The sequence below is a fragment of the Sceloporus undulatus genome, chromosome 5 (genome assembly GCF_019175285.1).
Source record: "Sceloporus undulatus isolate JIND9_A2432 ecotype Alabama chromosome 5, SceUnd_v1.1, whole genome shotgun sequence".
Classification (NCBI taxonomy): Eukaryota; Metazoa; Chordata; class Lepidosauria; order Squamata; family Phrynosomatidae; genus Sceloporus; species Sceloporus undulatus.
In genome coordinates, this window is record NC_056526.1 from 183,988,916 (window position 1) to 184,003,116 (window position 14,201).

Here is a 14,201-nt window from a genome sequence, read left to right on the forward strand (position 1 = left end):
TGTCCCATGTATGTGGGCTGCAGATTAAAAGAAATGCCTTAAATTCCAATAATTAGAATCATTTCAAGGGTTTCTTCTGTATTGCTGTCTAGTATTCTTATATATGTTGTGTGATATTCTAGTAAATATAAAAGACTTTCACAATCAAGGTAACTGCAATTAAATTTTGGATATACTGTAGCAAGGAATGTCTTAGATGCGTATTTTAAAATTTCAGGTAGCTTTTTAATAATCCATGTGTTATCTACAGTGGGCCCTTCGTATCTTCTGGGGTTTGGTTCCAGGACCCCACTGTGGATACCAAAATCTGTGGATGCTCAAGTCCTATTATATACAATGGCATATTGAAACAGTGTCCTGAGTGTCCTCACTGGGCAGGTGCAAGGGTGCAAATTGCACCCCATAGGAAGGGTAACACAGGTAGGGTCCTCCTCCTTCTGCGCCAGAGAGGCAATTGCTCTCCTTGTGGCTTTTCTGTCACCCACCTCTCTGCCTAGGGAGGAAGCCAAGGTGGTAGCATAGGACCAAGTACGCACCTTGTGACTTTGTTGATGGCCCAGCTCTCTCCTTGTGGAGGGAGCTGGGCTGATGATAAAGCCATAGAGGGTGAGTGGCTGAGGGAAGGCCACTGCCGCCCCCTAGCAGACCGCTGTACACTGGATGTCACCAAGCCTGCATATATGTACCTTATATAAAATGGCAATATCAAGGTTTGCTTTTTGAATTTTTTTGTTTGTGTGAGTATTTTCAAGCTGTGGCTGATGGATTGCCATCTGACAGGGGTCCTTTGGTTGTGTATTCCTGCATGGTAGGGGATTGGATTTGATGGCCCTTGATGTCTCTTCCAACTCTATGATTCTCTTAATCTGTGGATGCAGAATCTGTGCATTCTGAAGGCCAACTGGACATGCAACTTTCCTGCAACTCTCTAGTCTAGACTGTTTCAAGAGCTAGCAGGTCTCCTTACTTAAGCAGCTGCCCCTTACCCTTCCCAGGGTCTTGTTGGCAAACTAAGGGCTTGTCTACATTATTAAAATACTCCTTCTTTTGTTGGTATAGAATGCAATCGCTCCACATGTGAGTTGGAAGAATTTGGGTTTTGTGTGTGTGTGTGAACTCAAACTCTGAAGAAAAAGGAATTGTGTTTTTTACTTGAATATCTGCAGGGATGTGCATTATTGTATGGGGCGCATCTGTCCACTTGAGAAGGATTTGAATGGCTATGAATTTTTGGCAGAGGGATGGCGAATAGGTGAAATTTGTGCAGGAAAGAAGAACATTAAGCATTGATGTGTATGTGCGAAAATCCACAGCAATTTGCATAATACACTTAAATGTAGCTTATCTTTGCAATAGCTGTTTGCAGAACTGATCTTCAATAGCCATTGAGGGGAAAAAAAACATTTTTATAAACAGCTGGTTTCAGCCTCTCCTCTGCTTCTAGACTGTGTGTGTGTTGTGTGCCTTCAGGTCATTTGTGACTTATGGCGACTCTAAGGCAAACCTGTCTTGGGGTTTTCTTGGGAAGGTTTGGTCAGATGAGGTTTGCCATTGCCTTCCACTGAGTTTGAGAGCATATAACTTGCCCAGGGTCACCCAGCGGGTTCCACAGCTGAGCAGGGACTTAAGCCCTGGTCTCCAGAGTTGTAGTCCAACACTCAAACCAGTATGCCATGCTGGCTCTTGCTTCTAGACTAGACAGCTTCAAAATCAGTGGGAGTTTCCAGGAAGAGAACCTCTTTCTGCTCTGAGAATTTCATTGTATATATGGACAGATTTTGTGTAGTAATCAAGGGAGAAATACATGTGCGTAAGATTTCTACTCAGACTAGAAATTCCACACCATCTGTTCCAGCTGTTGTTCAGCTGCATTTATAGCAAGCAACTGCTTTGCTGCTTAGGAAGAATTATGTGTGTCTACAGACACAATGACTACAGGCAAAACCCGCCATGAAACCTGTTACTTTCTGTATAACAAAACATGTATAAATGGTACTGAATATTTCAATGAACACATTGGATTCTAGGGAAAAGGTTTTTCTCTTTCTCTCTGTGTAGGTTGCATACACATGTGAGGGATGGGCATTCTGCTTTTAGTTGGCAAACACTCACTGGTGATGAATGTGGCATCTGTTATATGTGCTCAAAAATTAGGTTGCTTTGCCTCTGTGCTGAGTTTTTTTTGAATGATTTTCATTATTACCAAAGAAAGACAGATTCTTGCATGCTTCTGAAACTTTGTGTGCATATGTATGTGTACATATACACTGGCTAGTTTTATGCACAGATGTTGGGAATTATTGGAAAGAGAATATCAGTCAAAGGGCCATAGTAAGCATCTGATTCATGTATTGATATATAAATGTAAGTGAACTTCTCTGTATAATGCAGCTTTATTGTAATAATATAATTCCATTTTAATTGTAACTTTTCTAAGTTTTAAATTGTACTGTGCTTTTGGACTGTAAGCTGCTTTGAGACCCAACTTTGGGGGAAAAGCATGATACAAATAAATACAGGTAATAATAATAGGAATAATAATCTTTCAACAACAACAATAGAAAAATATTTGGAGGCTGTCATGCAGGAGCTGTCTGTTGAATTGCACTTGAGCAAATAATACCAGATACCTGTGAATTCCAGATACCTGTAGTTCTTCTGTTGCTGCTTCAGATCTTAGAAGATCTTTTTTACTTTGGATGAATTGGTACAACATGAAAGAGAAGTGTGCACAAGACATAGATAATTTGCCTCCTGCTTGCAAGATGGAGTAATTGTTTTTGTGGGGACTGCAACTCCCAATATTTCTCACCATTGGCTGTATTGGCCAGATGTGCTGGGAGATGCAGTCCAATAACACCTGGAGGCTTGAATGATTCCCATCTCTGGGTTGAACAAACACCATGTTGGTGGTATCATGTGCCAGCAGCCATTCTCTGTGCTGTTCCCCTGTCAATGAAGGGCTTGTTCTTTGTTTTTTTAGGTTTTTGGGAGAGAAATAAAGAGAGAAGGGTAGCTGCTTCTGTTTGTACAACATCATAAACAAATCTCTGTGTTTTCTTATAGTTTCTTCTACTGCAAGTAGAACTTGCAGTAGAACCTGGGGTGAACTGAGCATCTCAGTTACTGGATGAGTTAATGTTTTCATTTAGGAGCTTTCCCTATGTGTAGTTTTCTTTTATTGTGCCATTTCCCAGCAATTTAGTATCAATGACAATGATGGTAGAGCCTTATTGTCTGTATCAAGGATGGACAAAATGTGGTCCTAGAGTCATAAGTCACCTCAGTGCTGTTTTTGCTGCCCTCAGCACCTCCAGACTCTCTCTTTTCTGCCTCCACCCATGAAGACTTCAGGAGTAAGTCACTTTTTAAATAGACAAGAATGTGCAAATGAAAATATGCACACTAAACAAACAGAATATTTTTATTCATGTACTGTGTCAAGGGGTTGGGGCATGATGTCCGTATGTAGATGCAAAGAGGGCCACATGGGTATGAAGTTTGATAACCATTTCACCTTGTATTTACCATTATACTGTATCTGGTAGACTATACACTTCAACTATCTTTTTATCCTGTATTTGACTATTACACTTTAACTTGTAATTTGTTGAGGATAGGTCAGAAAAGCAGTGTCTGTTGTTATCAGGAGAGAGACATAACCAGTTGCCTCATTTTGTTTCTATATGTGTGCAAAAATGCTTCTCATTTTTTGCTGCTGTTGACCCTCATTACAAGCCTCATTACGGTATCCTTCTTGGTGCCATTTTCCATTTTCTTTTTGTTCCTGACCTTGCTGTGGTTTAATGTTTTTGCTATAATGTTCTGATGACACTGGTTCCTATGTCTAATGTGATAGCATCCTGACCATCTATAAATAAAATTGCCCGGGTCACCCTGCCAGGCAGGGTAGACAAATAAAGCTGAAAATAGTAAAAGTGATGGTGGTATGGGAGATGAAAATGGTGCTTAGTTAAAAAAAAAGCACAGCTGGGTGAAGAAAAGGGCACCAGAATCTGTATTTGAAACACCATGGCTGCTTCTCTGGTGAATTTGCAAAGTCTGGGATACAGGAGGCATCTCTGGGGGACACTGCTGATGTTTGTGTGCAGGTCCTTGCTGTGGATGAATATTAGATCAACAGTGGTTTATTATTTTATTTTTTAAATTACAATTTTCCTTTTGGAAGTCCAGCTCTGGGGAAAAGTGAGACATACATGAATTAAATAAAAATTAATGAATTTGGTGCCTTGGCAATTATCTCAGAGTAGAGGGCATGCTATTATGGTTATAAATAACTACTTCTTCTTCTTCCTCCTTCTCCATCTCATTTATACCACCCCCTCAATCTGGGATTAAAGGGGTCATCGAAAATAAGAGGTACTATAAAGTTAAAATTTACAACCCCCCCCCTCCCAGAACCCAGCATTAAAATATAATCAAATAATTAACAACACTGAAAGCAGTCTAAAAGGTTAAAAACCATTTTACAAAATAGTACAGTGTGCTCTTAAAAGCCCTTTCTTTAAAAATCTGCAGTTTTCAAAAGCCTGTTGAAGTAAACAAAATTATTTGCCTGCTGATGGAAAGAGAGCAAGAGGGAGCTATTCTAGCCCCTCTAGAAAGAAGAGTTCTAGAAGCTAGATGCCACCACTGAGAAGGCCCTATCATTCCTTAACTAATTGCATTTGTGAAGGTGATAAGACTGAAAAAGAGCTTCTCCTGAGGATCTCAGCGCCTGGACAGGGTCATATAGGGAGATATGGTTTGCCAGATAACCAAAGTCCACTGGATTTCTGTGACCAGTCCTTTGGTCACACTTGTTTGGTTTTTTTAGTTCAGATTTAAAATAGTTATCCATGGTGCTGAAGCCATTCTTTCATCAGTACTTTGGATAGCTCCTCAGATGTTCTTGGATTTGTTGCCTTACTGAGATGGAAGTCACCACCCATTAATGACTATCCATAGCTAGTCCTGAGACCGAAATGCCTGCTCCTCCCATAGAATGCGGACAGAGCTTCATGGTCTTGCATGTGGACTTGCATGACAACATTGTAGGTTCAGTTTGTGGAATATCCAGGGAGGTCTGGTAAATATGTCTTCTTTGATTATTATTATTATTATTATTATTATTATTATTAAAATTGCTGTTTTGTTCATTGATGTTTCCTGCACCTGGACCCTTCTGGAGTGATGGACAATAAAATGCACCTGCAGCTTTTATGCTAGTGCCTCCTTCACCTTTTGGTTCACAGTATGGGGCCCAGGTGAGGTAAAGGACTCATTCTCAAACTGGTGTATGGGTTTAAGACTGCTATTGAACACAAGTACTTCCTTCCTCTGGACTAGGGTTGGGGCCCATTGAGTGGGATTGTCTTCCTTTTCAGCCAGAAGGGTAGATTTTAGTTAGTGTATTGTCTTTGCTGGCATTTAGGAGAGGCTACTCTGATTCGACTTGGCCTTAAAAGAATTACTCCTGTAGTACCACTGAGGTCATTGCTTCCTTTAAATAAGAGTTCTCTTTCCTGTGAAATTTTCCTTCACTCTCCAAATTTCTACACTGCTGTAGCTTAAACTTCAGTTGAGCATTTAAAGATACAGTTTAGTTATCCAAAGTAAAGGAGTAGGCACAGTTCCCAAGGAAGTACAAATACAGCAAATAGAAGAATTCTAAGGCGGGATACAGACGGGCAGGGGAAGACGTCTTGGAGGTGTATTCTGCTGAATACGGAGCCTCCAGACCGCCCGCCCCGGGGGAGTGGCTCAGGTGTATGGGGCTTCCACATGGGGGGCAGTGAAGACGCCTCACCTGGGGCCGTTTCTGACCCGCAGTTTCCATACTGCCGCCTCGGAGGACGCCGCAAAGAGAGAGGCAGCTTCCTCACAGGCGGCCAAAAACGGGGCTTTTTTTCTTTTGCCGGCTGGCGGATGCGCAGCTGCGGCGCTCAGCACCGGCGGCAGAAAGCATATGTGCACATTTAAAGCACCCAAGCCCCTTTAAACTTTTTCCCCCGCCCTGGCCAAGAACAAAGGTGGTCTCCTGCCAGCTGGTGATCAGCTGGTGTTGGCATCCTTGTCCGCTTGCACATTGCCAATGTCACCAGCATCATGGATGCCTCCTCTCCTTTGGTCACCGTGCTCTTGCTGAATCTGCAATGCACAGCCACAGCTGTCGCCGCTGCCACCGCTGTCCCCCTGCCATCCCCCATCACCTCCCTTGTACATATGTAAATATTTAAAGTTTTAGCGTTTTTTTATTGTTAAGTGAAAATGGCACAGGAACGTGTGTAGGGGTGCACTTTAAATTCCAAACTTTCCACGATTCTAGCAGCGCATGCGTACGTGAAGCTCTAGGGTTAGGGTTAGGGTTAGGGTTAGGAGTCTTAAAATGCGCTGCAGCTGTGCTGCAGCTTCCACACCTGCATGGCAGCTGACGCTGCAAGTAAATCCTGACAGCAAACTGCGCATGTTCCAGGACCCCGACTCATTATGCAACGCAGCAGACACGGAGCTTTTAAATGGGCAACTTAAATTAGCGGCGTAGCAATTCTGGCGTACCGGTGCAGCAGCTTACAGAAAAGAAGCGGAGAAAAGCAGCACCTTTTTAATGCCGCTTCTTCCCGCTTGGGGCGTGCGGGCGGCGTGTTCATGGCGGCATTCAGGTAAGGGCCGTCTGAAGGCTATACCTTCATGACGTCATGAACACACCCCTTTTTGCCCGTCTGTATCCCGCCTAAGTCTAAACAGAGACAACATAGTGTAGTGGTTTGAACACTGGACTATGATTCTGGAGACCAGGGTTTGAATCCCTACCAGCTGTGGAAACCCACCGGATGACCTTAGAGAAGTACAGCTCTCTCAGCATCAGAAGGAAGTAAAGACAAACCTCTTCTGAATAAATCATAACAAGAAAACCCCATGAAAGATTCATCTTAGGGTCGCCATAAGTCAGAAATGACGTGAAGGCACAGAACAGCTACTACAGCTTTCTAATAGATCTGTCTAATTTTTGACTCGTTCTGATTTTGATTGTGCTTATGCATTTTTTGTTTGATTTCGTTAATAAAGAATGTTAGACAGTAGAATGGGGAATATATTGGTACAAGAAAATGTTTCTTTATTGATGGTATGAAAAAGTAGATTTTGTATTGAATTGAACTTTTACTTTGATATTTTCTTTTCTTAAAATTAATTGTTAAAGAATTGCTTTGAAAATATGGTACGTTTTTGTTGTGTGTTACCCTAATGTTACTGTCTTACTCTCATGTTGTAAGCTGTTTTGAGCATGGTGTATTGTTGAAAAATAGCATGCTTATGAATTGATCATGATGCTGTTGAGTGAGCTGGGTATGTTATGATTCTTTGCCCAGCTGAACAAAAGCTGCTAAATTCAACGCAAGTATAGAAATCAGAGAAAATTTGGCATTTGTTGTTATGTCTTTACACAAGTGCCATTATCAGAAGGCCAAAGCAGACGGGCTGAAAGGGGAGGCCAGAGGCTACTCTGGCCTTGATCGGCTTGGGACCTCCAGGCGCAAATTACATTTGCTCCGTTTGCTGGTGGCTTTGGGCTGCCTTAGGCGGCCTTGTGCATCAGGGGCTTGCATTGTCTAAATGCCATGCCCCAAAGCAGTTGAAAGCTGCTCTATTTGGCCCATCTGTTTCAGGCCATAGTATCATCTTCATAGGGATGCTATGTTTCTCTCAAGAAGATGATTTATACTTAATGAAAACATTACTCCAGCATTTAGTTTGATTAATACTGGATTTCTAACTAACTGACTAACTGATAGAAAGACATTGGTAGCATAAGCTTTTGTATAATCTTAAATCTGTTTCCCCAGATGAATGAAGTTAAAGCTAGATGTCTAGTGCTACAAGATTTGTTTGCAAAGGAATTATATTTATTGGTCCTGAAGAACTCATGCAGTCCTATTCTTCTGTTTGGTTTTAAAACAAAGCTGGGGCTCTAAATTTGTTCCTAGTTTTGTACAAGCAGTTTCCTGAAGTTAGTCAACAGTGATGGCCAATGACTACCCAGTCAATGGGGGTGGTGACTCCACCTTGGGATTTAGTTCAAAATTTAAAGAGATTATACAGGGTGCTGAAACATATTTTCAAACCAAGTACTAACCAGGCCCAAACCTGCTTAGCTTCCAAAATCAGATGAGTTTGTGTATGTTCAGGGTGGAATGATGGTATTCTGATTGTTATGCGGTTCAGGATTTTGGACAACTCTTTTAATGTTTTGACTAAACTTGAATATGGAGTCATTAATCCACTGTCTCAGGCACCACCAGCCACCACTGCTAGGCAAGACAGTACGGTGACCAAGAAATTGTTGGCTTGGAACGTGAACTTGAATCTCCCTGTTTTAATACATATGTGATTTCCCTCCATATCTATACAACTTCACATCTCACTTTTCTTTGTGAGAAGTGATCAAACTTCTTCTACAAGGATGGTGAACCTTTGCACACTAACAGTCACACTTTGAACAATGTAAATCTTGTTTCTGTGTGGAAATATTTACAAATAATTTGGCCTATAATTGTTAAGTCTACAGAACACAAGAAAATCAGCATGATGTAGTGGTTTGAACATTGGATTAGGACTCCAGGAGACTATGGCGCGTTACACACCGCCATAAGGGACGTCCTTAGGACGCCCCTTACCCTATTACGGACAGAGTTCGTAACAAATGGCGGCAGCTGTTCCACACAGCTGCCGCCATTTTGACGTAGCGGACGTCTGCGTCCGCACGTCGCAGCCCAGAAGTGATGCTGCGAGTGCGCGCTTTGGTACTTGCGGCGTCTCTTCCGGGTTGCCGGAAGGAGTGCGATTTTCGTGCTCCTTCTTTGCAGCGTGGAGGAGTCGCGCGGTTTGGCTGCTGCGACTCCTCCACACTGCAACCGGCAGCGGCCCTAGACCACCCCTTTTGGGCGGTCTGTAACGGGCCCAGGTTTAACTCATAAGTCAGCCATGAAAACCTTCTGGGTGACCTTGGCTAAGTTACATTCTCTCAGTCTCAGAAGAAGGCAATGGTAAACATTCTCTGACGAAGCCTTGCCAAGAAAGCTCTAGGAGAGGATTGCATCAGGGTCGCCATAAGTCAGAAATGACTTCAATGTACACACCAGCATAGAAGGCCAATTCTGAAAGTAGAATAAAAACAGATAATTGTTAAAGATTTACCTTGAATTTGCTTTTACTGCATATTATGTGAGGTACCTTTTTACCTGTTTTTATTGTAGATACATGGCAGAAGCATTTTGCAGGGAGCTTCTCTTGGTCCCAACATCCCTTGAACATTTCCATAATTTACAACTAGTGGAAGAAAGATCCAAAGCTGCTGAGAAATGGAAATACAGTCACCACTCCACATTTGCAGATTTGATTTTTGCATATTTGATTATTCATGGATTATTTGCTGCTTTCTTTGCTGCAGCCTGATGTCATTTTTAATAGGGACTGCAAGCCTCAGGAGACTGTGAGATTATGAAAATGCAGTGAGGTTTGTAAATCCTTATTAAAAATGGCATAGGGCATGAGCAGAGGCAGCAGGAAACCCTCACAGGTGCCCGCTTCTGCCTTTTGAAGGACCCTCACCACTGTGATGTTGAAAGCTTTCACAGCCAGCATGCATAGTTGGCATCCAAGAATGCTACTTTTTGTTTGTGTTATAGTTGTGAGTGGTAAGATTTATTCATCCTTTTCTCACTTTCACGGTGGTCCTGTGCCCCTAACCTCAGTGGATGTGGAAGGCTGACTGTATATGTGTGTGTGTATGCCTTCAAGTCACCTGCCAATTTATGGTGAGCCCATGAATTTCATAGGGTTTTCTTAGGTAAGGAATACTCGGAGGTGGTTTTACCAGTTCCTTCCTCTGAAATACAGCCTACAGCACCTGATATAGTACATATGCTGGTTAATAATTCAGACTCCCAGAGGGCAATATTGAGGAGAGGATGTAAGATGATGGAGTAAAATGCGATCTGTTAATGCCTAGCATTGACAAGTGTCATGGTGTATTCGGTTCCCACCATTCATCTATATGTGTTTCATTGGCAATGTGGTCAGGTCACATTTCATCTCTGATTCTCTAGTTGCTTATCTGCAATGTGCTGGAATGATCATGAGATAAACTTATTTAGAAAATGTGCAAGGTGATATTTATTGCTTCTGGTGGCATAGCAAATTCTGTATTGTGCTGAAAGAGAATCATCTTCAACAAATATTTCCATTTGCAAGGAAAGTACCTCTCCTAAGATGATAGTTGCTATCTACACTTTTTTTGCACCTGTATTTCAAAAATCAACCTCTCAGTTCATAAAGATGCATATAAAAATGCAATGGGGTTCCTTTTTACATAGTTTATTATTATTTTTAAAAAGAATGTGTGCAATTGATTACACACTGTAGCCCTATTTTTGTTTATTACAGGTTGGTTTGGGAAAAGTGAAGGGCCACAGGAGGACAGGAAGTGAAAAAAATTGCACACAAGTGACCATATAACACATGCAAATGAGCCCTGTTGCTCTGATGGCCTGACTTGCTGGAGCTTGGTCTCTGGATAATCCTCAGATGTCAGATTTCTGTAAGGCCAACATGTGACACACAGCTTTGCCTTGCAATGAAGAAGTGTGCTTTGCTGGTATTAAGGGTCTGGTGGAAGCCTCGGCGGCTTCTGTGCTTTCAGGATGTTTGCACGCACTCTCTGTCTCCTGCACATCACCTTCTGTAGATCTTTGTGTGGACATCCGCCTTGCAGGAGATCTTTGACGTGAACACTACTTAACAGGCTCTTGCCTACGCGCAGCTCTGTGCTTCTCTTTTCTCTGTGCTTTCTCTTTAATTAAAAAGAAAAGAAAAAAGAAGGAGGGGGGACACTGCTGCTACTAGCTGTGATTACTTCCCTCCTGCCTCCACCTGCCTGTATTGCCATGTCTTCCCATGGCTAGGAGCTGAGCACCCTCCATTTAACAGAGAAAAGGGGGGAAAAGGCTTTATGAAGGAGCAGCAAGCCTGGAGTGAAAAGCAACTCTGCTCTCTTGTAACATGAACAATAGCCTGCAAGTTAACCTGCCCAGGAGCTGGGCCAGTTCGAGCAGCTCCCTCCAAGAAAAGTCTGAACACTCTTTCTTTCTTTTCTACTACTACAGGATGGAGGATGAGGCGGTGTTGGATAGAGGGGCCTCCTTCCTTAAGCATGTCTGCGATGACGAGGAGGTGGAAGGTAAGAAACTGTCTCAGGGGATAAACAAGGGGTTGGCTCTGTGTGTGCGGGTTTTGTGTTACTTTTTTAAATGGACCAAAACCTCTTTTCATGGTCAAGAGGACCCACCAGGAGAGACAACCTAATCTTCTTGCAAAGTGAGAGTAGAGTAGCAGTGATGATAAATGGGTTTGTGCTTTTTAAAGAAAATGGAATCATAGTTCCACGCTGGAAAATGTCTGTGGGGTGCTTGTTCCTGCACTGTGCTATCATTTTACTCTGTTTCCAAGTTATAGTGTATGCATCTTTTGCACAGTAGTTGGGCTTTGGGTTTGCTTGGGGAATACACACTATTTAGTAGCACTTACTAAATATCGCTGCTGTGTGTGTGGATAATGCAGCCGGCAACACACTCGGAGAACCTGACACTAAATGAGGCCAGCAGGGTTGGCTTTGAGAGAAGGCCATGGAGGGCCAGAGGGGGCAGGGCTTTTGGCTCTAAGAGGATCACTTTTTTTTCCCCCTGAGGGATTCTTTCAGATCAGGACACGACTTTTTATGATGAGAGGCTTTCTTTCCCCTCCTTCTTCCTCAGACCTCATTCAGCAGAGCTGCAGATCAGTTTTTGTCCTCTCCTGCAAGGCTAAATAAAGTTGTCAATTTTTTTTTTACTTCACACCCTCTAGAATGGTTTCCCATGATGAACTGGGACATTTTTTTTACCCCAACCAACATTACTAAAATGTTTTGATAGCATTTGCTGCCAAATTCCCACATTTTAGCTTTGGGTTTACCCGGGAGTAAAAGCCATTAAGCTCAATCAGGGATTGTTGATACATGAAGTTCTTGTAGCAATTACCCGAGAAGGAAATAAATGTGTACATCCAATTGTTAATTTCAGCTAGAGTAGACCTGTTGAATCAATGGAGTTCATACAAGTGTTGATTTACTAGGTTTCTATTGATTCAGTAGGTCTGTTCTAGTTGGGGCTAGGTAAGAGTTTGGTTGCCAGGGAAGGCTTGGTGTGCTGAAAATAGTCCTATAGTTTTAAAAGTATTGACACCTAAGAGTAGAACTTAAAATAATTTTTGGTGCATTTCATATAAAGGCCTACAGTTGATGCCAACTGTATATGTACTGTATATACTAATGTGTAAGTGTAGACATTTTAATCTAATAATTGACTCAAAAGATTTGGGTTTAAAGGAGTTGAATAAGCTATTTGTGTATGTTTTAAAGTTTTTCTAGGTTAAAATCAGGCAAAGTTATCACATTAAAATTACAGGCTATAATTACTGCTAACACACTTGCCATTTTCTTTGCTTTGCCTTTTCATCCTTTTTGGCATCTGTGCCTGGTTGCCTCCCCCATACATTGCACAGCCATGATTTACCATAGTTCCTTCCTTCTCCATCCAGCCTTTAGGCTGAATGCAAATATTTAGGCCTACCAAAGTTTTGTATCATTTTCCTATGCTTTGTCTTTTACATCCTTTGTTACATGCCTGTGAGTTTTGTCTCGACTTATCCATGGGTCATATAAAAATGTATAATTTTGGCCCCCAAACCAGCCCTTGACTCTTACATGAGGTCGACTTATAGTTGAGTATATACAGTAGTATCATGGGAACACACACTCTGTATGTGAAGTCGAAGGCTTTCATGGCCGGCATCCATAGTTTTTTGTTCTAGAAGAGTTTCTTCCTGATGTTTTGCCAGCATCTGTGGCTGGCATCTTCAGAAGATGCCAGCCACAGATGCTGGCAAAATGTCAGGAAGAAACTCTTCTAGAACATGGCCACATAGCCCACAAAACTCACAAAAAACCACACACTCTATAGTTTGATGGGCACTCAGACAAGTTTTTCCCATATTTACATGCATTTATTATATTTTTTTCTGGTATGAAATAGCCTCTAGTTGTTTCAAAGAGCCTCTAGGACTGAAATTAGCTGTTTTGTGAAACAGGATGATAGCACAAGAACCATTTCACTTTATTTCCCACATATGAAAACCATGTACATTATAATATGGGATTTTGTCTCAGTATTACACTCATCCCTCCACATTTGTGGCTTTGACTTTTGCGGTTTTGATTATTCACAGATTTTATTAATATAATTCTCTCTAGGAATATCTAGATCTTCCAGTGCAACTATGGTCAACTTTAACCAATATTTGCACTGAAGGACTTCTAGAGATTCCTAGAGAGGACACTCCCCTACACATTTGTAGCTCCTCCAGAGCAATTCTTTGGTCAGTGTCTGGCAGATGTTGGCCACAGAGTTGCACTGGAAGACCTAGAGATTCCTAGAGAGGTGTTCTCTCAGGTAAAAACATAGTGTTTTTGTTATTTGTAGTTTTTCCACATTCATGGGCTCCTGTGCCCTTAACCCAGCAAAGTTGGAGGGATGAATATATTTTGACTATATTTTTAACTCATCCATTAAACCAATACATGCTACTAAGAAGCTGCTGCCTATGGTTACCCCTTTTTTGTCACAACAACAGTGTAGAGATGTAGGGGATGCTTAAGAGAATAACATGTTGTAAATCATCAGAGGACCAAGGCCTTGTTTTTGCAAATAAATGTCCCTCTCTTGACTCTCTTGAATATATGCTATGCTTCATTGTGATGTGAGCTGACTGCTTACTCTTTTCCTGGCACAGCTTGACTCAACATCTCTGATCTCAAGATTCTTTGCTGGGGCACCAAAATCATTAAATAAATCATTAATGTATTCCACTCCTACCAGTGGAAAGACAGGAGAAACCCAAAGAGAATATATGCACAGCACCCCTGAAAGCCTATTTGGACTGATTACTTTATTCCTCTCATGGGTCTCAAAGAAACATAGAATCTTGGTGACTTCTTGTTTTATCTTCTGCATCACCATGCCAGTGTATCTGTTGAAAGAAATGGAGAGCTAGTTTTTCAGGAGCACCATTCTAGGCATCCTGGCAAGCCCCACTAGCTGACTTAGCAT

General features: G+C 41.8%; 1 protein-coding gene across 5 annotated transcripts in view; it reads left to right on the forward strand.

The window, feature by feature from the left end:
- The window catches only part of SLC4A4 (solute carrier family 4 member 4), a 243,332-nt gene that overhangs the window by 37,079 nt on the left and 192,052 nt on the right, over nucleotides 1–14,201 (forward strand). For all 5 annotated transcript variants that reach the window (XM_042470501.1, XM_042470504.1, XM_042470503.1 and 2 more), the window contains one exon: nucleotides 11,163–11,236. In XM_042470501.1, coding sequence (XP_042326435.1) covers nucleotides 11,163–11,236 — 74 coding nt within the window. The remainder of the gene's footprint in view (nucleotides 1–11,162; nucleotides 11,237–14,201) is intronic.